At 37.0% G+C, this 26,173-nt stretch overlaps 1 protein-coding gene across 1 annotated transcript in view; it reads right to left on the minus strand.

Moving 5' to 3' along the window:
- Positions 1-26,173, minus strand: part of LOC149147248 (protein MICRORCHIDIA 7-like) — a 230,843-nt gene that overhangs the window by 68,822 nt on the left and 135,848 nt on the right. Inside the window, exons 14-15 of the mRNA XM_089441053.1 lie at positions 21,873-21,924; positions 21,599-21,710 (exon numbers count right to left, since the gene is read on the minus strand). Coding sequence (XP_089297179.1) covers positions 21,599-21,710; positions 21,873-21,924 — 164 coding nt within the window. The remainder of the gene's footprint in view (positions 1-21,598; positions 21,711-21,872; positions 21,925-26,173) is intronic.

A 26,173-nucleotide genomic window follows, 5' to 3' on the forward strand; every position in this document is an offset into this window, starting at 1 on the left:
CTTCTTGGGTTGACATCAATGACAACCACTAATCAACAATCTCCCCCTTTGGCATTGATGGCAACACAAGTACTCCCCTTGTGATCATGAAACCTCTTCCTACTGCCTTCTCTCCCCCTTTCTCATCAATGGCAAAGGGTAACTCCCCCTGACAAACTACCATCTTGCGGACTTGTTGAAAATTGGTTACAGGAGGACAGGTGGTTCCTTAAAGCTTTGATCTTTGGCCTAGGGAAAAGTGTCCAAAAGAATTTAATTTTTCTCCTAAAGTAACTTTATAATTTTTATAGAGTTAAATCTAATTTAAAAGTGACTTTAAGTGATAAAGTTATTAAGTCTAATTTTAAAGTGACTTTTATAAAGTCAATGAAAAATTAGAAAAGAAAAGTGACTTTGGAAATAAATGACTAAGTGGGGTGAATTAAAAAATAAAAAGTGAGATTTAAATGAGCATTTAATCTCAGCCTTAGATCTCAATCTATTTCAGCCATTGGATCTAGGGATCACCCAAAAGTCACTTGGGGTTAGATTAAAGAAGGAAAAGGAGGAAAAAATCATTCATTCTTTCATGAGCAGATTGGGATAAGGAGAGCAAGAGAGCAAGAGAGATTTCTGAGCAAGGAGGAGAAGGAGACAGCAGCTTGGCACACATTCCAAGGCAACAGTTGAACAGATTTGTACAGTTGGTTCAGCACACAGTGAAAGACAAATTTTGGCACGATTTTCGAGGAGTGGTTTGCACAAAAATCGAGGAGCAGTTTGCTGATTTTTCTGCACGCAAAACCAGGGTCGTACAACGCATTTATTGTAGGCCATATAGCGCATTTAATGATGCCCGTACAGCTTCATTTAATGCTGAAAGTGGAGGAGGCCGTACAGCATTTATTACTGTCCTGTTCGCTGTAATTTCCAGATTGCTGTGAGGCACGGGAAAAGAGATAAGTTGTAAATTTACTTGCTTATTTTTTGCTGAATATTTCTCACTGTAAAAGGCAATTTTCAGAAATAAAGAAGAGCTCTCGAACTAGTTTTCCCCAAGAGTTGTAGGGGGTTTTTCCAGGATCACATTGACCAAAAATCTCAGTGTTTAAATATGTTTTAATGGTTGTTTATTACTGCTGATTTTTTATTTCTGCAATTTCATCATTCTGTAAAATTTCCAGAATTTGTGTTTTCAGCAAATTTATTTGGAGTAGTCTACGGAGGCAGTAGAATGGCCCCTTTTCCGGCACCGGCCGGAAAATCGTCCGGCTCCGGCTGCCGGAAATCTCTCCCTTTTCCGCCACCATCTCTCCTGGTCAACGGTCGAATCACACTCAGTTTATTTGCAGAGACACACCCATTCTTCGACTCGTGAGGCGTTTGGAATTCATGCAAAACCCGGATGCAAACATTGTGGAGCCAAAAAATAATTTAAAACATATTGAACTAGCAACCTACAGATTCTAAAGAAGGAAACCTGGGTGATTTGATATATAATGGCAAGTTCCAGCTAAGGAAAGCTGGGTGCAACTAACATAATGGAGACCTGGGCACTTAATCTCAGAACCGGCCCTTTAAGATCGATATTCAATAGATTTTCGCTGCATTGTTTATAGCCATATAATTTGTTTTCAAGTAATTTAAACTACATCTGTTTGGTTGCATGTACCGTCGACATTCGCTGCATTGTTTATAGCCATATAATTTGTTTTCAAGTAATTTAAACTACATCTGTTTGGTTGCATGTACCGTCGACATTCGGAAGAATATCGATCTTAAAGGGCCGGTTCTGAGATTAAGTGCCCAGGTCTCCATTATGTTAGTTGCACCCAGCTTTCCTTAGCTGGAACTTGCCATTATATATCAAATCACCCAGGTTTCCTTCTTTAGAATCTGTAGGTTGCTAGTTCAATATGTTTTAAATTATTTTTTGGCTCCACAATGTTTGCATCCGAGTTTTGCATGAATTCCAAACGCCTCACGAGTCGAAGAATGGGTGTGTCTCTGCAAATAAACTGAGTGTGATTCGACCGTTGACCAGGAGAGATGGTGGCGGAAGAGGGAGAGATTTCCGGCAGCCGGAGCCGGACGATTTTCCGGCCGGTGCCGGAAAAGGGGCCATTCTACTGCCTCCGTAGACTACTCCAATTTATTTTTTCCAGCTTGTTAAATGTATGGTTATGGAAAATGGCGTTTAACTATATGGGAGAAATAAGGAGAAACTGAAAACCGGGGTGGGAAAACATAAATTTCTACATGGTATCAGAACTTCAGTGCTGAAGGGCAGTTTGGGACAGCAAAAGGAAAAATTACAGCTGCTGATTTTTCACTCAGAAAATTCCAGCAAGCTGATTTTTTCATAAACAGCAGTTTTATGTTTACTACAGCAGTGCTATTTTTCAGTTTTAGGACAGCAGGATGTCATTGGGATTGAGGGTGGAGGATAGGCTGGATGGACATACAAATTACAGCGTTTGGAAGGCGAGAATGCAAAGTAACTTTGAGGAGGCAGAAATCTGGGATATCATGGTGCATACCACACAGAACCCTGTTGTTGTGCCTACTGATGCTACTCAGTTGGTTGAGTATAATAAGAAGAACAATAAGGGTAAGAGGCTGATTCTAGACGGAATCAAAGACCATTGCATTCCTCATGTGAGAGGAAAGAGCAATGCCCATGAGATGTGGACAGCATTGTCCAATTTCTACCAGAGTACCAACGAGAACCGAAAGATGGTCCTGAAGGAGAAGCTGAAGAACATTAAGATGGGTAATGAGTGCAGTTGGATATCTCACAAAGATTACTAATGTGAGAGATGAGTTGGCAGCGATTGGAGAGGCCATTCCACCCACTGAGTTGGTGCGGATTGCAGTGAATGGCCTCCACTATTCATGGTTGAACTTTGCTGATGGGGTTTGTGCACGTGAGACCCTTCCCACATGGGAGAGGTTTTGGGATGATTGCATTCAGACAGAGATCAGGAAAGGTCAACTTGGGGCAACCAAGCCAGTTGAGCAGGATGAGGATGTAGCACTGGTGGCAGGAGGCAAGAAAGGCAAAGGGAAGAAGCAGGCTTCCACAAGCAGTGGTGGCGGCAAAGGCAAAGGTAAAGGTAAACAGGGGAACACACAGAAGGACTATTCCAAGGTGAAGTGTTGGAATTGTCAAAAGATGGGACACCATGCAGTTGTGTGTCCGGAGAAGAAGAAGAAGAAGGGAAAGCACCAGGACGTGGCAGCTTCAGCAGAGATTGAGGACTTTGCAGGTCGTTTTGACCGGGAGTTTGCGTTCACTACGTGTGAGTCCTCTAGTGCAGGATCACCTGCCACACAGGTTCAGAGGGAGCATGCTTTTCCCTCGATTAGCGGAGCATCTTCAGGTATCTGGTATGTGGACAGTGGGGCTTCACGTCACATGACAGGAGTCTGTGAGTACTTCTCAGAGCTTTCAGAGAGTGGCACTGATATTGAGGTAGTACTCGATGATGACAGAGTTGTTAGAGCAGTCGGGGTGGGGACAATGACATTTCAGAGGGAGTCCAAACCTCCCTTGAAAGTGTCAGATGTTCTTTATGTGCCAGGGATGAGGAAGAACCTCATATCCGTCTCAGCTTTGGAGGACAGAGGATATGAGGTACTGTTCAGGGGAGGACAGGTGTTGATGTATCCCAGGGGCACTCCAGCTGATTCAGCTAGAGTGATAGGTGTACGCCATGCAAAGGTGTACAAGTTTGCATTCCAGCCCCTTTTGGCATTGAGCAGTAGTATCGACAGCAGAGCTAGCATTTCTGAGCTGTGTGAGATTTGGCACCGTAGGATGGGGCATATGTATCATGGAGCCTTGAGGACATTGCGGGAGATCACTACAGGTGTGCCAGATTTCAGTACTGATCAATTTGATACTTGCAGAGGTTGTGCGATGGGCAAGTTTGCCAAATCCCCTTTTCCCAGCAGTGACAGCAGAGCGACTGGGATACTTGATTTGATTCATTCTGATGTGAGTGGTCTGATGTCTCATGTTTCCTTGAGTGGATATGAGTACTATGTTTTATTCATTGATGATCACTCCAGGAGGACCTGGATTTATTTCTTGAAGACCAAGAGTGAGGTCTTCAAGCGGTTTCAAGAGTTCAGAGCTCTTGTGGAGACACAGACAGGTCAGAAGATCAAGTCCCTGAGGTCGGACAATGGAGGAGAGTACACCCTTGGAGAGTTTGTTGATTATTGTGCGGAGGCAGGCATTAGGAGAGAGTTCATTGTTCCTTACAACCCCCAGTAGAACCGGGGTTGCGGAGAGGAAGAACAGATCCATCATAGGGGTTGCCAAAGCCATGTTACATGATCAGGGGTTGCCATTGTTCTTGTGGGCAGAGGTCTGCAACACAGCTGTTTACTTGCAGAACAGGAGTCTGCATCGTGCCTTGGGGCACATGACTCTGGAGGAGGCTTTCTCTAGGAAGAAGCCTGATATTGGTCATCTTCATATCTTTGGATGCATTACATACTCCTATATACCCAAGGAGAAGAGGACCAAACTAGAGCCCACCGCAAAGAAGGGTATCTTTGTGGGCTACAGTGAGACCTCAAAGGCCTTTCGGATTTACATTTCTGCACAGAGGAGAGTTGTTGTCAGACGGGATGTGAAGTTCGAGGAAGACAGGGCCTTTAGGAGGTCACGGGAGTTAGAGTATCTTGATCAGCCAGACCCTCAGCAGCGGTTGAGTCAGTCGCAGGGATCCAGTGGGTAGGGATCAGAAGGATCCGGAGGTAAATCTATGAGGATGTCAGGTCCGTCAGTGAGCAGTGGCTCGCCGAGCCAGAGGGGTGGTGCTCCGGGCAGCATGCAGAGCAGTTCACAAAGCAGTTCACTAGGGAGTCCACTAATGGACAGTTCACACGGTACCTCAGCTTCTACAGGTTCAGGTGCAGGCAGGAGGACAGCAGACAGATGTAAAATTTTCTGTTTTCCCACCCCGGTTTTCAGTTTCTCCTTATTTCTCCCATGTAGTTAAATGCCCATTCCCATAACCATACATTTAACAGACTGAAAAAAATAAATATTGTTGAAAACACAAATTCTGGAAATTTTTCAGAATGCTGGAAATCGCAGAATTAAAAATCAGCAATCAAAACAGCCATTAAAACACATTAAAACACTGATATTTTTGGTCAACTTGACCCTAGAAAAACCCCCTACAACTCTTGGAGAAAACCAGTTTGAGAGCTCTTTATTTTTAGAAAATGCCTTTTTACAGAGAGAAAATTTTTAAGCAAAAATCAGCAAAACAGAAATTTTTCCAGCAAGCAAACTTATCTGTTTTTCAGCTAACAGACAATCTGGAAAATGGCTTAACGTGCTGTACGGACCGTACGGATGTACAGACTGTACGGATCTACTGACCGTACGGACGACCGTACGGACTTGTACGGACAATCCTTGAAAATCGTGCAGAAAATCGCCTCCTCGATATTCGTGCTGAAAATCAATTTTTCCACTATTTTGCTCACAAAAACTGCCTTTTTCTGCTTGTTCTTTGAGCTGTACGGATTTGCTGAAGTGCTGCCTTGGTATGTGTGCCAAACTGCTGCCTCTTTCTCCTCCTTGTCCAGAAATCTCCTTTGCTCTCCTTCTCCCAATCTGCTCATGAAATAAAATGAATGATCTTTTCCTCCTTTTTCTCCCTTAACCCAACCCTAAATGACTTTTGGGTGATCCCTAAATCCAATGGCTGAAATAGATTTAGATCAATGGCTGAGATTAACTGCTCATTTAAATCTCACTTTCTATTTTTTAATTCACCCCACTTTAATAAAGACCCACTTAGTCATTTATTTCCAAAGTCACTTTTCCTTTCTAATTTTTCATTGACTTTATAAAAGTCACTTTAAAATTAGACTTAGTAACTTTATCACTTAAAGTCACTTTCAAATTAGATTTAACTTTATAAAAAATTATAAAGTTACTTTAGGAGAAAAAATAAATTCTTTTGGACACTTTTCCCTAGGCCAAAGATTAAAGCCTTAGGGAACCACCTGTCCTCCGGTACCAAATTTCAACACTCCCTCTTACCGAGGAAGGTGTTCCTCACCACACCCATCTTGTCTCTGAAGTAGACATGCTTGCCCCGTGGTAAGGCTTTGGTAAGAATATCTGCAACCTGCTCATCAGTGGAAATATACTCAAGCTTCACAGCTCCCTTCTGAACATAGTCTCTAATGAAATGATATCTGATCCCGATATGCTTTGACCTGTCATGAAATACTGGATTCTCCGTGAGTTTAATGCAACTCTGATTATCACAGTAAATCACTGAAGGTCTCAACGGCTGACCAAATAAGTCAAACAACATCTTGCGAAGCCAGATGGCCTCACAACTAGCTAGACTGGCTGCCATATACTCTGTTTCCGCTGAACTCAGTGCTACTGACTGCTGCTTCCAGCTGAACCATGACACTACTGTTGAACCCATGACACTACTGTTGAACCATGACAGTGGATTATGGTCTGGACTACAGGCAGGGAGATGGAGTGAGATTGGCAGGATACACTGATTCTGATTGGGCAGGTTGTGCTTCTGATAGGAAGAGCACTTCAGGGTGTTGTTTTGGGTTGGGTTCAGCAGTAGTGTCATTGTTCAACCGAAAGCAGCAGTCAGTAGCACTGAGTTCAATGGAAGCAGAGTATATGGCAGCCAGTCTAGCTAGTTGTGAGGCTATCTGGCTTCGCAAGATGTTGTTTGGCTTATTTGGTCAGCCATTGAGACCTTCAGTGATTTACTGTGATAATCAGAGTTGCATTAAACTCACGGAGAATCCAGTTTTTCATGACAGGTCAAAGCATATTGGGATCAGATATCATTTCATCAGAGACTATGTTCAGAAGGGAGCTGTGAAGCTTGAGTATATTTCCACTGATGAGCAGGTTGCAGATCTTCTTACCAAAGCCTTACCACAGGGCAAGCATGTCTACTTCAGAGACAAGATGGGTGTGGTGAGGAACACCTTCCTCGGTAAGAGGGAGTGTTGAAATTTGGTACCGGACGACAGGTGGTTCCTTAAGGCTTTGATCTTTGGTCTAGGGAAAAGTGTCCAAAAGCATTTAATTTTTCTCCTAAAGTAACTTTATAATTTTTATAAAGTTAAATCTAATTTAAAATTGACTTTAAGTGATAAAGTTATTAAGTCTAATTTTAAAGTGACTTTTATAAAGTCAATGAAAAATTAGAAAGGAAAAGTGACTTTGGAAATAAATGACTAAGTGGGGTGAATTAAAAAATAAAAAGTGAGATTTAAATGAGCATTTAATCTCAGCCTTAGATCTCAATCTATTTCAGCCATTGGATCTAGGGATCACCGAAAAGTCACTTGGGGTTAGATTAAAGGAGGAAAAGGAGGAAAAAATCATTCATTCTTTCATGAGCAGATTGGGAGAAGGAGAGCAAGAGAGCAAGAGAGATTTCTGAGCAGGGAGGAGAAGGAGACAGCAGCTTGGCACACATTCCAAGGCAGCAGTTGAGCAGATTTGTACAGCTGGTTCAGTACACAATGAAAGGCAGATTTTGGCACGATTTTCGAGGAGTGGTTTGCACAAAAATGGAGGAGCAGTTTGCTGATTTTCTGCACGCAAAACAAGGGTCGTAGAACGCATTTATTGCAGGTCGTACAGTGCATTTAATGTTGTCCATACAACTGCATTTAATGCTGAAAGTGGGCACGAAAATCGAGGAGGTCGTACAGCATTTATTGCTGCCCTGTTTGCTGTAATTTCCAGATTGTTGTGAGGCACGGGAAAAGAGATAAGTTGTAAATTTGCTTGTTGATTTTTTGCTGAATATTTCTCACTGTAAAAAGGCAATTTTCAGAAATAAAGAAGAGCTCTCGAATTGGTTTTCCCCAAGAGTTGTAGGGGGTTTTTCCAGGGTCACATTGACAAAAAATCTCAGTGTTTAAATGTGTTTTAATGGCTGTTTATTACTGCTGATTTTTTATTTCTGCAATTTCAGCATTCTGTAAAATTTCCAGAATTTGTGTTTTCAGCAAATTTATTTTTTCCAGCTTGTTAAATGTATGGTTATGGGAAAGGGCATTTAACTATATGGGAGAAATAAGGAGAAACTAAAAACCAGGGTGGGAAAACAGAAATTTTTACAGGACTTGTACACACCTCCACTCCCCCTTTCTACCCAAGTAGATAAGAGAAAGAGTAACGAAAACTTGGGAGAATCCCAAGCTTTTGACGAAAATACTCAAATGCTTCACGAGGTAATGGTTTGGTAAATATGTCAGCAATTTGTTCCTTTGTGCCAACATATTCAAGCTTAATATTCTTTTCAGCAACCTGCTCTCTAACGAAATGATATTTAATCGGAATGTGCTTTGTTTTGGAATGCATCACAGTATTCTTGGAGATACTAATGGCGTTGGTGTTATCGCAAAATATGGGAATAGGCTCATCAAACTTGACTTGAAGTTCTTGCAAAGTTTGCTTCATCCAAATAAATTGAGTACAACAAGCTGCTTCCGCGACATATTCTGCTTCTGTTGTGGATAACAAGATTAAATATTGTTTTTTACTTAATCATGAAACAAGACAACCACCTAGATAGAATGGTGTTCCACTGGTGCTCTTATGATCATCAACACTTCCTGCCCAATCTACATCTATATAAGCTTGGATAACCAAATCATTTCCTTTGGGATACCATAGACCATATTCCGTTGTGCCCTTAAGTTATCGAAGAATTCTTTTGACAGCAAGGATATGAGATTCTTTTGGAGCTGCTTGGAATCGTGTTATTTGTCCAACTGCCTACATCACATCTGGCCAGGAGGCTGTCACATATAGGAGACTACCAATCATGGATCTTTACAACCTTTGGTCCACATCCTTTAACGAATCTTCTAAGCTTAACTTGCAACCTGTTACCATGGGGGTAAGGACTAGCTTGCAATCTTCCATCTGGAATTTCTTGAACATTTCTTTGATGTACTTGGTTTGATATATGAATATTCCTTTATCCTACTAAGAAATCTGAAGCCCTAAAAAGTGTGTCAGTTCGCCAGGCATAGACATTTCAAACTCACTTTGAATTTTTGTGGCAAATTCTTTACTTAATCTGTCACCATTGCTTCCAAAGATTATATCACCCACATATACTTCTATAATTGTTAGGTTATCTCAATCCACTTTCACATAGAGATTGCTTGTCAGCGCTTCCCTTCTTGAATCTTTAATACTTCAACTATTCTTCTCCCCTTGAACATGTAATGAAACTACCATTTTGTTCAAACTACCTGTCTGTCAATCGTAGACTTGTGTCATATACTATTGCATAGACTCCTCATCTTCAAATTTCTAGGAGTCAATAAGATGAATTGTTCAGAATAGTGTGTCATTTAACGGACTATCTTGACTCGAATCATTAATCGAAGCAACTGTTGATTCCTCTCAATCCATTACGAATCGTGAAAGCATAATTGTTGGGACCTTATTGCCTTCTTGCTTTTCTTGCTCATCGTGTACTTGTTCATCCTGTACTTGTTTTCCCTTCCAAACCTTCTTATTCTCGTTTCCAAGCTTTTCATTCATGGTTGATTCCATCTTGTACCTATAGTTACGAGCTATGTGTCCATAGTTATGACATTTGTAACATTCGATGTTATTCATAGAAGATTTCGTTTGGTGTCTATCTCGTGATCCTGCAAATTTGCTTCTAGGGTTTTGCCGATAATAGTTGTACCTATCTGGAACTTCACAATACCTAGCCATATGTCCAAAATTGTTACATTTGTAACATTCGATATCATCTCTCAAATGATCAAATTTGTTGATATTATGCTGAGTTCTGGAATATCCATTTCTGAAGGATTTCCTGGAATTATATTCATTCCAAACATAAATGCAACATTCTGTAGCTCTATGTCCAAACCTTCCACATGAATAACAATGACCATAAAAGATAGGTTGGTACCTAGGAGGAAATCTTCTTCGAGGAATTGTCTTCCAAGGTTCTTCCTACGAGTCTTGATCTCTTGATCTAGCTGGGGGATCTACCCCTTTTGCATATCCATCTTCTTTAGTTGTCATCTCTGAAACCGGATTTGTCCCCTAGGCCCTACATGTCCTGAATCTGATGTATCGGACATGATTCAAGCAGATTCATGTCCAAAAATCGGGACATGTCATGTCCGATCAAGACACTTCGAATATGGAATGTGTCCCGTTCAGGACAATTCAAATCCAGAAATAAAGAATCCACGCGGCGTTATAAAGGCGTATTTCCCCATTCTATTTGCACATTCACTTGTTTAGTTTGTTTTGGGTTTGTTGTGGGTGTCTGGGAGCATGGAGCAAAGGGTGTGGGAGCATTTTCAAGAAGATTCAAGCAACAGGTAAGTATTAGAGCCTGTCAAATTTGATGATGGTGATACTATAGAGGGGTCATCCTCCACACCAACAAATGCAAAGATGATTTTGGATACAGAGGAGGAAAATGCAACAGAGGAGAGCAATGGTGACCATGATGATGAGGAAAGTGATGCGGATTTTGATGATGACTATGAGGATTGATAACTCATGAATCATGAGCTACCCACTGCCTTGAGGCTTATATACTTGTATACTTGTACTTGTAGTTGTTTTGTATTTGCTATTTCTATTTACCATTAGCATTGCACTACCTATGTAAACAGTAACACATTTTGATTTTGATGACTTAATGAGAAAACTACAATATCTTTATCTTACTATCTTGTCTTTCTCCAATTGGATCATTGATGAATTGAATATGTATTATAAATTTATAATTTGTCATTTATCATTTATGTCACAATTGTATTTCTAATTTTGTATGCATAATGTTACTTTGTAAAACTCACATCTAGATGAAGATCTATGTTTGAATCAATGAATTTGTATCATGAATGAGAATTTGTGTAAGAAATATCTAATTTTTAATATATATATATATATATATAGATAGATAGATATATATATATATATATATATATATATAAAATAATATATAACGTATCCAAATGTGTCCTGCTCTAGGGGGTCAACGTGTCTGTATTCGACACTCGAATCCCCGTATCCGTTGAATCCCAAATCCCCGTGTCAAGTGACATAGGTTGTCATAGAAGGACTTGACTCCTTTTCAAATTTTTCTTTGTAACCAAGACCAGTCTTGTCACTGTATGATCATTGGTTGTTGATCATTTCATCCAAAGTCTTTGCATTGTTGGCATAGTTTTGAAGAGTTTTTCCAATTTTTTACTTCCTTTCGTAAAGAAAGGATTTTAGCTTCCAATGCTTCTCTTTCCTTATTGCTTTCCTTTAATTCTTTCCTGAGCGATTCTTCAATTTGTTTGTATTCTTCAACCTTGATTTTAAGATTTAGGACATGTTCCCTTTCTGTCTTTAATTCATCTTCAAGAGTGTTGATGTGCTTCTTCTCAGCCTTGAGCTCTTTGATAACCCTGATTACTTTATTTTGAAATTCAACCTCAGTCATTTCTTCTTCTTCATCTCCTTCTTCGTCAGGTGCCTCTTGCTTATTGTGCTTGGCCATAAACAATACTCTTCCATTGAATTCTTCTTCGTTATCACTGTCTTCTTCGGATGAGGAGCTATCTTCTTTGGAGAAGAAACTTTTCTTAAACCATTTCTTCTTGCCTTGCTTGTTGAACTTCCTAGGACTTTTCTTTCCTTTCGTAACAACCTCATTTTTGTGAGGACATTTGGCTACAAAATGCCCAACCTCACCACAATCAAAACATATTAATGGAAGTTTACCTTTGAATTTTCCCGTACCCGTTCTCGTTTTCACATGAAGTAGGCAAACTCTTTATCTGAGAATTCTTCTTCATCTTCTTCCTTTTCTGCATCCTTACAATTGCAAGTTTTTGCTTTCGGAGTCTACTTGTCCTTACTATTCTTCTTGGATGCGGCAAAGCTATTTCTAAGTGAGATGTGCCATCCTCTTCTTCAATCCTCATTTCATATGCCGTAAGAATTCCATGCAATTCATCTATGTTGAGATTGGTCAAATTCAATCTATCTTCCAAGACAGATACCTTAGGGTTAAATTTTGCTAGCAAGGTTATGAGGATCTTTCGGACAACAATTTTCATTTCAACAAGTTCTCCCATTCATCTACACGTTGAACGTATGCAACAATATCTTCATCTTCCTTCATTTTGAGTTGCTCAAATTTTTCCCTGAAAATTTGAAGCTTTGCTTCTTTCACCTTTGAGTCCCCTGCATGTATATTTTCAAGATTTCCCCATACCTCTTTAGCAATTTTGCAACTCAATACCTTAAGATAAACAGATGCGATAAGCCCACTGACAATAAGATCTTTAGTCTTTGCATCATATACCATATTTTTCTTACCTTGTTCATCTTGGGTTAGTGTGAAGCCTTTGTCAACGATTTCCCATAACTTCGTATCCTTGCGCCAACAAATGAACCTGCATTCTTCCACTCCAAAGTGCATAGTTATTTTCATTGAACAGAGGAACTCTGTAATAACCATTCACACAGTAACTAAAATCTGAAATACAGAAAGCCTGAAGAATTAATTTGTACTTACCTTAACTGCTGCTGATCCTGCTACTGAACTGGTGATTCTGCTGCTGTTGGTGATGCCGTGGCTATTTTGATCCAATCTTCGGGAGACCAATACCACCCAACCAGACTGAGCAAACCTAGCTGCTCAATCCAGAAAGTTGCTCACAGAAGCTCTCTGTCCCTCCGTGCCCAGAACCTCCGACGGCTTAAAGCTCTTCCAATAGATAATTATCTTCTCCTGGTTTTCTCCTGGTGAAATTCTGCTTCCGGTTCTCTCTGCCCCTCTCTGGTTTTTCTCCCCCTCTCTCGATCCAGGCTCCGGTTTTTATCCATGGGCCTGGCGGTGGCCGCCCTCCTTCCTGCAGCCACTGCCTTCCCTCTACTTGACACGCCCTCCATGCAATTTAACCCTCAGATATTTCCCGGCAAGGTGTGCTCTGTTATAAATTTTCAGCAGGTTGGACGCGCCCCCTTTTAATGGATCCTTTAATGATTTTTTTAGGTATGCTATAGCATAGGTTGTGTTTCACGCTTAGCATATGTATATTTATAAGTTCAGCCATATATCTTTATAACATTTAAATTATATATATATCATAAAGTTCCATTATATAGTATATAAAATTTATATTATAAAGTTCAATTATGTATTTTGTAAATTTAATATATATATATTATAAAGTTTAATTATATATTTTATAAAATTTACTTATATATGTTTATAAATTTAAATTGTATTTATAAAACTTAACACATTTATTGTTTAAATTTCATCACATTTGGTTTTATTATAAGGTTTAGAACTTTATATAGTGGATCAATTTAGCTGGGTCGTTACAAACTCTATTCTTAGTATACTCCATGATCTCCTTCTAGTTGTTAGACTACTATTGAAGGAACCAAGCTCTGATACCAATTGTTGGAAATACTTAGGGGGGGGTGAATCAGTATTCCTTAGCAATTAGTACTTTTAAATATTTTCAGAGCATTAGTTAATCTTCAATTATTATTAATGTTTATGCAGTAATAACAATAAATAAAAGAACACATTAGACACAAGAATTTTATGTGGAAAACCCCCTCCGGGTCAAAAACCACCGAACGCTTTTCGAATAAATTCTTTAATCTTCAACGCCAACTAAAAAGAAAGCAACGACTTCCTAGAATTCTAGAAAAACATTCTTCTCCAGCTCCCAATGGAAGGACGCCCCAATGCCCTAGTTTCTTCAGTAGTCAACTGAATGGATGCCCCAACATCCTAAACCAACCTACCACCCTAAAGTGCTCACAGGCTCCAACCTATATGCGACATCATGCACCAACCTAGCACCTCCCTGCTACCCTATAATGACTGAAATGAGACAAGAGTGCGGATCCTCGTACCACGGACAACAATCCACCATAAAATATGATTTACAATGATTTTGACCGAACACACAATCACATTATGACCTACAACCCAACCATGACATCATCCCAACAAAGACTCCTATACCTCCCATTAATGTCTTTTCGACTCTAGGCAGATTGACTCTTTTACAATAATGACTCTTCCAATGATGACACTTTTACAAATAACTCTTTTACAACTTTACAATGATGACTCTTGGCCTTGACACTTCTTCACAATATACGGATGGTTGTCATGTCTTCTGTAATGCTTCCTTTGATTTGATAATTCTGCTCTTGAATTCTTGCTTGAAATTGTACTTGAATCTTCTTCTACCTGCATGCAAAATTTTCTCGGCAAAACCAATCCCAAAACAAAACAAAATACCCTTCAACTTACCTCTGCCTGCAAAACACATGTAAGTGCATAATAATGAATAAATACAAATTAAAATTACAATGCGTACCTGAAGTGTGCTTGTCACTTTTGTTGTTGACTTGTTGCAGCAGTAGAAAAAGACTCCCACTCTTGATATAGGCCTGGACTCTATGCAAGACTATATCCAAAACTGACCTAAAGATATATACAATAAAAACTGATGATAGACCCTAGACCTGTGATGCACCAAGTTCTAAGTACAACAACAAAGACCATTCTACCAACTATGACAAGAAAAGTAACATGAACTTACAACATCATATAAATTTAGCAGCCTTGGTGTAGCATCAAGAATATGTAGCATCAAATGTGTAGTATCAAGAATAGGACATCTGAAATGTGGTATCAAAACTCATTTTGACATATAGAGACAATGATATAACCGAGACCATGTATGTACTTACGTTGTCCTGCAAAAACATATGACAGAGATGATACTCATATTTCAAATGTAAACACTAATCATACATACCTTGTTGTAGGAGACTTACCCTTGACTGTTCATGTGTGGTCCTTACTGCAGCGATCCTTGAATGCATGCTTTTTATTGGTTTCTAGGAGCTCGATATTGAATATATTGTATCTATGTAATTTAGGATCTCCAAGGTCTAAAATTTCGTCCTGTGGTAGCCCTCTAAGTCCTCTTTCCAACCCCACAAATCTGATCAAGATTGGATTCTTCAAGAAAGAGTTATGCTCAATCTCCCACGATGACTTGATTATATATTGGTTTTGTAGAGCGAACTTGTATGAAGTGCCACGTGTCACTGTTGCGACCTTCGGCCCCGAAAACGTTACTCACCAAACTATAGTCCGTCCTCTTTCTGTGACTATTTAGGAAATCTGAATCCAATGCTCAGAGAGAAAGTTATGATGATTTTCCCAACGTCACCTATTTGACATGGAATTCGGGATCCTGCAAAAACCCTAACATCCTCAGATCATATCTCCAAAAATATAGCGAACCAAGATCTGAAATTCGATCACGAGGTTCATCACGATTTCAGCTCAAATGGGTTTTAATTTCACCTTCTGGAGCTTCGCTGAAAGTTAGAGAAGGAACAACAATTAAATTAAGAATCAAAAGAACAAAAACAAAACAAAACAAAAAATTATAGTGAAAATGCCACGATGACCTGTTTGAAGCCACAAAATCCCTACTAGAGGAGGATATGAGGGTCCTTCTTGAGTTGATAGGGTCCTCAACAAGTGAACGTTGGAGGGATTTTAGGAGCAAAAAAACATTATTAATTATTAACTATTCAATGACCACAACGAATTATGAGTGTCATGCCACAACCCCATAGGTTTTTAGCACACTAACTGGGGTTACTAACTTCAAACATGAATATCTCTCAACCGTGAAGAATTACTTGGTGTGCCATATATTAACGGAAACATCTCGACGAGTAGAATCCATCTAGAAGATCCTTAACTCAGAATAGAGTAAGTTTTCAAGTCAAAATGCCCATGCAAGATCGCAGTAGCCCCTAATGCTTCTTGGGTTGACATCAATGACAACCCCTGATCAACACAAGATGTCCAATAAAAACAAAAGATGTAGAAGCGCAAAGCTCTTCAAAATGTTCTCAATGCTCTTCAAAGTGATCTCAATGCTCTTTTCATTCATCAAAGCTCTGATACCATGTTGACTTTCTAGTGAGATCAAGACTAGTACATTTTTTCAAATTGGTAACTACTTCAAATGATACAATCAGTGTTCTTATAGCATTCCAATCATTAGGCAATTAATTATACATGAAAAATTTCAACCATTCACTTTATTCAATAGAGCAATAGGGATCACAGTAAAAAATGAAATAAGAGAAAAGAGACGCCAAAATTTAGGCTAGCAGCCAAGGCAAAACCCACACAGGGAAAACCCAACATATCTTTCATTATGAGAGAGAATTTAGTTCATCAAATGTACACCAAAATATTCCAAACAAGATTCCAATTTCCTAACCTCAATATTGCCAACTCAAACTAGTCAAAGTAGAGAAAAACAATCAAATCTTATCAAAGTCAAGTCTACAATAGAGGGGCCAAATTTTGGCCTAAGGAAGCTGAAAAAAGGGTCGAAATTCAATCAAAAACTTAGTCAACAAACCACTATAAAAACTCGATCAAATCTTAGAGCGGTCAACAAGGCCAGAACAGAGATATAAATTCGATCAAACATAGTCAATGAACCACAAATGGATTCAGCCTCCCAGATCAGTCAAGGTCTTGGTCAAATAGAAGCAAATTATTCCATGTCAACATTGGTCAAATTTGGTCAAACAAAAGAAAATTATTCCAAGTCAACATTGGTAAAAAACAAATTTTTCCAAGTCAACATTGGTTAAACAAAAGATGAGAGTGTAGGTCAACACAAAACAAAACTTCCTCTTTCCTCCATCGAATGTGTGGATTAGTCTTCTTGTTTCAGATCGATGTGATGGATGAGATGAGATGCCAGAGTGAGGTCAACAAACTTATATTTATACATGTGTTTGGAGAAGGGTTTTGACCTTGGGGTCAAACCCATTCAAAGAGTTGGGTCGACTTAACCAAGAGAGGTTGAGTTGGTCAATTTGTAAAATATGAATTTTCTCCTTCACTTTGTCATTGAAAATATTAATCGAAGCTATCAAATTTTCAACAAAGTTCAGCAAAAAATTGCCCATATAATGGAGACACTCAATGCAATGGAGACCATTACTTCGTAAGGGGACTGGATTGATCCTGATGGATATCAGTGGCCACCCACCTATTTCACTGGATCACAACACAAATTCTATGTTGGCAACTTTTCTACAATTATTAAGGCCCTAAACATCTGAAGTCGTTTTCAAGACCTAAGCGGCATTTTTTGGCAAAACAAGGACTTGCCAATCTTAGACTGCGAAGTGCAGTCATAAAATGTACTTCTCAGTTAGACCTTTCCAACGGCTACTGACCACGCCAAATGGAGATTGTATGGCAAATTTACGACCCCAAGAAGTTGACATTCCAAGTTCCAACTTACCGCATCAAGGCCCACAAGCCTTTTGGCACTTCATCTCCTAGGGTTAGGTTTTTAATGTTTAGAATTTCTCATTGCTTTTTTATGATAAAAACACCTTTGAGACTCATTGTAAGATTGTATTATTCCAACTTGGAAAATGACCCCAAACTGCCAATCTAGTTTTTGAGTATGTTGAATTTTTCGGTGGAGTGTTTTGACAAACAGTTTAACAACAAACTGTTGTAAGTGACTTTTTATGATATTTCGTTTCAACCAGCGAGAACAAGGCCAATGAACTATAAACAAACCTCAAATTACCATAACAAATTTGTCTTGCACTCAAGATATGCACCAGTCAACAATAAATGTTTTTAGCAACCATATGTTAGTCCCTTAAAATTACACTCATAGCTCAAGAAATACCATTTCATACTCAAGCAATATAATATTAGTCAAAGAGCGGAATTTACAAGTATAGAACAAGAAGAACCTAAGTTACATTTCAGCAACCTAAGTATAATTAATTATTTATTATACAATAATAATTAATTATTTACTATATAATAATTGATTATTATTGTATTGGTATTATATTAATTTATATATTAGTTATTTTATTAATTAATATATGAATTATTATATTAATTTATTATAAATATTAATTATTTATAATAATTAATATGATTAAAAATATATTAATTTAATTTATATAGATATTAGCATATGGTATTAATTCTTGTCCCTATTAATATAATAATAATCAATTATATAATAATTGATTATTATTATATTAATATTATATTAATTTATATATTAGTTTTTTATATTAATTAATATTTGATTTATTATATTAGTTAACTATAAATATTAATTATTTATATTTACTAATATGATTTAAATATATTAATTAGTTAGTATGATTTAAATATATTATTTAGTTAATTATTATATTAGTTAACTATAAATATTAATCATTTATAATTACTATTATGAATTAAAAATATATTACTTAAATTATATATTAATTATTATATTAATTAATTATTATTATATAATAATAATTAATTATTTATTATACAATAATTGATTTTATTATATTAATTTATATATTAGTTATTTTATTAATTAATGTATAAATTATTATATTAATTTATTATAAATATTAATTATTTATAATAATTAATATGAATAAAAAAATTTATATTAAATTAAAAAAAAAAATCTAGCCGACAGTGTGTTCTTCCTTAAATTTCTTCCTCATTAGTATTTATTCTGCCTTATTGCTCTTCTTTTATCATCATTCTTCAACCCTGATGATGGATCCCACTTGGGATTTGAAACGTTGGTATAAAAATGTTCATACTGTGGATTCTCCGATCACTGATTCAAAAGACACAAACCAATAAATAGGCACCAAGAAGGACCACTAAAACTCAACGCCCATTGTTAACATTAAACTCAGCGAAGAGATACCACGTTCTCATGTTCAAGACAAACTCGTGCACCAGAGATTATGAAAGCAAAGAACACGTTCTTCATACTTGAAAGATGATATATGAAAAACACAATATTAGAAGATAACATAAAATCAAAAGAAAACACAAATCCTCCTCTCCATGATAACGCAATGGTGAAATTTAAGTGATCTCACTCCCTAAGCCAACTAAGGTGTGTCTAGTTTCAACACCAAAGATAGTAATGGCAGCTAGAGTTTCTCAAACCCTAAGATTCTCTCCTAAAATTTTCCAAGAGTTTATTTTCTCAAAATGCAAGTGTTAGAATGAGGAGAGACTACTCATTTTTCTCTTTTTATAATTGATTGGCCACATTTGCCATCATTTTACCCTTTTGATTTTTCATTTAGTTAATTTAGAAAACTTTCACTTTAAAAAATAAAAGTGATTTTTCATTAGCCTAAGATATGTCCCCCATTTTACCTCTTAAGCAATTCTAAAGTTTTCCTAAGTGAATCACGTTCCTTTATTAAAAAAATTTCCCCACCTTAGCCTGCAAGAACTTATTAGGCTAGTGGAACCCATATTATTTCTCCTACGAGATTGGGCTCATTACAGAGACAGTTCAGCGAAGGCACGTAGTCGTCACATCTCTTCTCAAAAATAAGCTACCACCATTCGAACTAGTTTGTTTTCATTCTGCGTCTATACAGTTTTAGCATTTTCCATCTAAAAATAGAAGTCAAGTTTCATGGTATCTTTGATTTTGGTTATAAATCTGTATATATCATTTCCTTCCCTCCATAAATTCAGATCAAACGCCCAATATGTGCTCCTCCAAGGGCTCTAGCCTGTCATTGTAGATCCCAAACTGTGTGGAGAACAAGGGACATCCCTGTTTTACACCAACAATACTCTAAATAAAAATTTGATAGCCTATGTGCTATGTATAGATGAGCAAGGACTAACTCATATAAATGCATGATGGCTGCCAAATGGATCTCTGAGTCTCTGGAATAAAGTCTCCATGGGCATAGAGAGCAACGTCAAGTTTCCTCAATGACGGCCCTAAGTGCAAGGATGTGATAAATAGTCTGGTGCTCAGGTCAAAGTACAGTTTGTCCCCAAACTCTAAGTAGCTGCCGCTCAAGCTTCCTAGAGAGCTGCATTTGGAGGGATGTAACATACAGAATTGAGAAAGTGCAGCCCACCATGATCCCTATAATTGTCGGGATATAAGCTGGGGCCTGATTTGTGTATCAGGTGAATTATGTACACTGGCAGACATTATATGGAGGTCAATATGTATTTTGATGAATATTTCCTTAAATTTACACAATAATTTGGCTAATATAATTGGTATGGTTTATTGGTCATGATCTTGCTGATTTCTCCATTCCATGTAAAGTATGATTTGTCATCTTGCTGCCGCATTAGAATAAGGCACCTGTCCTCTTCAATTCCACTAAATTTGCATTTTGATCTTAAATAACCCAGATCACTAATCTGATTTTTAGATCTACATAAAAGGACAGATTAGTAATTTGAAGTTCGAACTAAGGGAATCCCCTCTTGTACCAGAGGCCAGCCTAAAGTGACGACAACAGCCACCGAGGTGATAGAAGGTGGTGTCCTCAATCTTCCCTAGGGTTTGTGCTTAGTGATTGGAAGTTTGAACTAACAGAACCCCACCTTATGCCAGAGCAGAGAGAGCTTAAAGTGAGGACAACAATCACCGAGGTGACACAGGGAGGTTTCCTCAAGTTGCCCTCAGGTTTGTGCATAGTGATTGTACTTATCTTTTGATGTGCAGATCTTGGAGGTAAGCTGTATGCAAATCCTGATATCAAGAACAGAAAGAAAGCATACATCCCAGGATGATCTACAAAGATATTAGTCATCTGTCCCAAATAACAGGTAACTTATCACCTCTCTTTGCAAAATTGCTGGGATATAACAAACAACAATGGAGGTAAATACCAGACAGTAATAAAGCCTCTTAAAACATTAGATTTGGAGGTAAGCTGTATGCAAATTCTAATATCAAGAACAGAAAGAAAGCATACATGCCAGGATGATCTACAAAGATATTAGTAATATGTCCCAGAAAACAGGTAATTTATCACCTCTCTTTGGAAAACTGCTGGGATACAACAAGCAACAATGGAGGTAAATACTAAATACCAGACATAGTAATAAAGCCTCTTAAAACATTAGATTTGGGGACACAACAAATCGATGTGTGAAAATATATTCAAGAACAATGAAAACACAAAAACCAGACAGTTGGAACAAATAGTAAGGTACCAAACAGTACCAGAACCCATCTTTTTGAAAAGCATGCTTCCATGGCAAGGATAGTATACAGTAACACTAGTTCAAAAACAACATATTATTTTGCAAATATTCTGAAAAAAGCATAAGCTTATTATTCACCAATTAACCGAGAAAGTGAGTAAATATTAAAACCATAACCACGCATGATTTAGAGAAAACAAAAAATAAAAGGAATATGAAAATTTGCAATTACTTGCATTGTGCAACACTCAACAACTAAAATGCCTCCCATTGATATTGGAAACGGTTAAAAAACAAGAATACTTCTTGCTTGAATTTGCATGCAGTATTTGTAATATTGAATTCAGATAATGCTGAAACTATTCGCAAAGACATATAAATTTTTAAAAATGCACAGCCAGTCATGCAATAAACAGCAGCATCACCCCTATGACTGCAATTACATCATCAAATGAAAAAATCAGGTTAATATGTACCAATATTCTATTGTCATTTGTTTCAATCGAGTCTCAAGCCTGAGTAACACAGCAGTCCTTTCAAAGTCTTGTTTGTCATGAGCAGGCTCAATGAAATTGGCTTCAAGTACACCTGCAGAGGAACAAATCAAAGAATTCATAAATGTGCATATTCATAGCTAACCATCAAGACTATCTCAGACTATTATTTAAAAGGATTCCATCCTTAGAGATAACATAAAAGCATTAGTCATATTTGCAGCCTAGCAAACTATAGTTGAAAATAATTCCTTACCAACAACACCTCTTCCTCTGCTGCTGTTTTCATGAAAAACCCTCCAAAATGGCTGCATACGAATCCCATATCCAAAGATGATTTAAGAACAATCAAACTACCATATACAACATAAACTGTATGCATGAGAAAACTAATATAGAAAAGACAAAACAAATCTGCAAAGCATGCAGATGCAATCTAACAATTGGAATATATATATATATAGTATGCATGAGAAGAACTAATATAGAAAAGACAAAACAAATCTGCAAAGCATGCAGATGCAATCTAACAATCGGAATATATATATATATGACGAACAATCTAATCACCAAAATAGAAACATGTCCAGCATCCAAAACAAGAGACTGATTTAACAGATATAACAGTCTCAACATTCACATATATTAGTGAAGAACTTGCCCCCTTTTCAAATTCATAATATGTCAAGAGATCAATTGAAATTTAGAATCTGATTTTCAGGCATATATAATAACCTACAAAGGTTGGAGAAGACTTGCAACCTGAAAATACGTGGTCCACTTTCCATTTTCAGAGGTTTTTTCTCAGAAGTCCAGTGATGAGATTATGAATCTCTTCATAATCTCCATTGTCTGTAACGACCAAAAGTGATATACGCAGCGGAAATATTTAAAATACTTCGTAAACAAACACATCCATTGTAGGATAGTAATTGTAAATTGTATATTGTAAGAAAGAATTGATGTAGGATTATTACAATTGAGAATGAGGGTCATGTATATATAGCCAGGTAAGTACCATTTCACGAATAGGCATGTCTCTAAGACATGCCTTTTCATTATTAACTAACTAACCATTAGTTAATTTACTTATTCTTTATTATTATATTTATATTATTATGATTATTGTTTATTATCTATTTTTATTTATTTTTACATAATTTATGTTCATAACATTGCCTTCTCCTTCAAAAAGCTTTGTCCTTAAAGCTTGTTGACAAAAGGGCTTGATCTCTTTTCTGCTACGAATGTCTTCTCGTCTCAGAACAATCATTTTTGTCGATACAAGTTGATATGATCCTTGGAGTGATATATAAAATTGTCTTACTGAGAATGGATCAGACCATCCTAGATTAACCTTTTGTGGAATCTTCTAATCACTAGAACTTTGTAACAAATTGTTATCAATAGATTGAATTGAGCTTTTCAGTATTCTTGTAACATAAGTTTGTTGTTTATGTTCTGAGTGATATAGATTTGTAGATTGATTAAGGTGTCTACTCTTGTGATTCGGATGTAGATAAGGAGTTTTTCTTGTTTGAACTTCATTTAATGTTTTTATGACAGTTTCCTGATTTCCATCAGGCATTGTTGTTGTTGACTTAACTATTGAATCTTCATTTGGGGTGTCCTTTGTTTGAACGACAACCTCTAAGTACGTTTTTACTTCAAAGGGGTTTGGATTTTCCTGAACTACGAGATTCGTGGTCTTTTTCTTTGTTTCTTCAGTTTGGATTGCTACATCTAGAGATTTTGATGCTTCCTTTGCGACAAGTTCTTGAACATATTCGTCAATGACTTCTTCTCATCCTTAAGTTTTTTAATCTGTTTGAGCAAATTTTGATTATGATTTTTGAGACATAAGCATTCCTCATTCTCCGAGTCAACTTCATTTTGGCCTTCACGTTTCTCGTCTTTTAAACACTTGATTTGTTCTACTAATGTTTGGTTAACGCTCTTTAAACGTAAATTTTCTTCTTCTTGTTCTAATAAATGCTCCTTGAGTTCTTTCTTTTGATGCGTTAGCTTTCTTGACTTGTTCGAGTCGCTTTTCTTGGTGATCTATGAAGCGCGAAATTTCTATCTTTGCTGCAGATGACTTCTTCAAGCTCTTTTTGCTTTTTTGATATAGTTTTTTTGTTATCTTGAAACATCAAATCTGAAATATCCTTAATGTCTTCTAATGAAGATTTTGATTTTGATTTACTTGTTATGTCTCGAAACATGACCATCTTCCCTTTATAAGGAAACGTCAAAACTTGTTTCTTTATGTTTAACATGAATGTACCCAAATCCTTAAACTAGGGTTGACCGAGTATGATGTCAGTGTTTTTATCCGTCCTTACAACATGAAATTGAGATATGTAGTCATAATGACCTATTGTCACTTATAGATCACTAATTTTATACTCGTTTTGGTCAAAAATATATTTCTTTACACCAATGCTTAGCTCTGGAATTAATAGTTGATTTGCCAAGTTGATGTTGATATAATTTTTATCATTGCTTGGGCTGATGGCGACATTAACTTCTCTTCCTTGGATACTTCCTTTTAATGTAATTACTCTGTGATCTGTAACTGAAAGGCCATTATAGGAAAACCTTTCTTTCTTCGTCATTTTAGAATTGAGCTCCATCATTTTTTTTCAATGATTGATCCCATTTGTTTTGTCGAGATGACTTAAGGTATTATATTTAAAGTTCCTTTGGACTTTGTACTTCAAGCCTCCTTTAAAAGTGCCTTTTTAAAAACTCTTTTAACCCAACTTCCTATTATCCTTAATATTTCAAAACTCCTTCGTATTCTTTTTATATAATTATACTTACGCTCTTTTTCCTTTTGTACTTTAAAAAGAATATTTAAATATTGTTGCAATTGGCTTCTTTTAAATATCTTATTGTCCTTTGTATTTATTTTGTAAATTTCATATAACTCCTTAAACTTTAATTAGATAACCTAACATTTTATAATAGTACCCGCTTTGTACTTACATATATTTTCAATAATTTTATGACTTGAACTTTTCTTTAAATACCCCTTTATAATATAATACTTCTATTTATATATCTTTTATTTATAATATTTTCTTTTCTTTTCGAAAAGTTACAACCCTAGTGAAACGCAGCTATTCACCTCTTTGGAGTATAATATAAAATATATGTTCACTTATGTACTTTTGACTGTTGAAATTTGGTACCGGAGGACAGGTGGTTCCCTAAGGCTTTGATCTTTGGCCTAGGGAAAAGTGTCCAAAAGAATTTAATTTTTCTCCTAAAGTAACTTTATAATTTTTATAAAGTTAAATCTAATTTGAAAGTGACTTTAAGTGATAAAGTTACTAAGTCTAATTTTAAAGTGACTTTATAAAGTCAATGAAAAATTAGAAAAGAAAAGTGACTTTGGAAATAAATGACTAAGTGGGTCTTTATTAAAGTGGGGTGAATTAAAAAATAGAAAGTGAGATTTAAATGAGCATTTAATCTCAGCCATTGATCTAAATCTATTTCAGCCATTGGATTTAGGGATCACCCAAAAGTCATTTAGGGTTGGGTTAAGGGAGGAAAAGGAGAAAGAGATCATTCATTCTTTCATGAGCAGATTGGGAGAAGGAGAGCAAGAGAGCAAGGGAGATTTCTGGACAAGGAGGAGAAAGAGGCAGCAGTTTGGCACACACACCAAGGCAGCATTTCAGCAAATCTGAACAGCATAAAGAACAAGCAGAAAAAGGCAGATTTAGTGAGCAAAACAGTGAAAAAATTATTTTTCAGCACGAATATCGAGGAGGCGATTTTCTGCACTTTTCCCGAGGGCTGTCCGTACAAGTCCGTACGGCCGTCCGTACAGTCCGTACGGTCCGTACATCCGTACGTCCGTACAGTCCGTACATCCGTACGGTCCGTACAGCTCTTCCAGCAGTTTTCAGGTTGTCGTTTGGGCTGAAAACAGATAAGTTTTGCTTGCTGGAAAAATTTCTGTTTTGCTGATTTTTTGCTGAAAATATTTTCTCTGTAAAAGGCATTTTCCAGAAATAAAGAAGAGCTCTCTAACTGGTTTTCCCCAAGAGTTGTAGGGGGTTTTTCCAGGGTCAAGTTGACCAAAAATCACTGAGTTTAAATGTGTTTTTATGGCTGTTTTAATTGCTGATTTTTTATTTCTGCAATTTCCAGCACTCTGAAAAATTTCCAGAATTTGTGTTTTCAGCAATATTTATTTTTTCAGTCTGTTAAATGTATGGCTATGGGAATGGGCATTTAACTATATGGGAGAAATAAGGTGAAACTGAAAACCGGGGTGGGAAACAGAAAATTTTACATGGTATCAGAGCTTGAGTGCTGAAGGGCAGTTTGGGACAGCAAAAGGAAAAAAATACAGCTGCTGATTTTTTCACTCAGAAAATTCCAGCAAGCTGATTTTTCATAAACAGCAGTTTTATCTTTACCACAGCAGTGCTATTTTTCAGTTTTAGGACAGCAAGATGTCATTGGGATTGAGGGTGGAGGATAGGTTGGATGGGCATACAAATTACAGCGTTTGGAAGGAGAGAATGCAGAGTATCT

The sequence above is a fragment of the Pinus tabuliformis genome, chromosome 9, assembly GCF_031772625.1.
Source record: "Pinus tabuliformis cultivar Carrire ecotype Pingquan chromosome 9, CPIR1, whole genome shotgun sequence".
In the NCBI taxonomy this organism is placed as follows: domain Eukaryota; kingdom Viridiplantae; phylum Streptophyta; class Pinopsida; order Pinales; family Pinaceae; genus Pinus; species Pinus tabuliformis.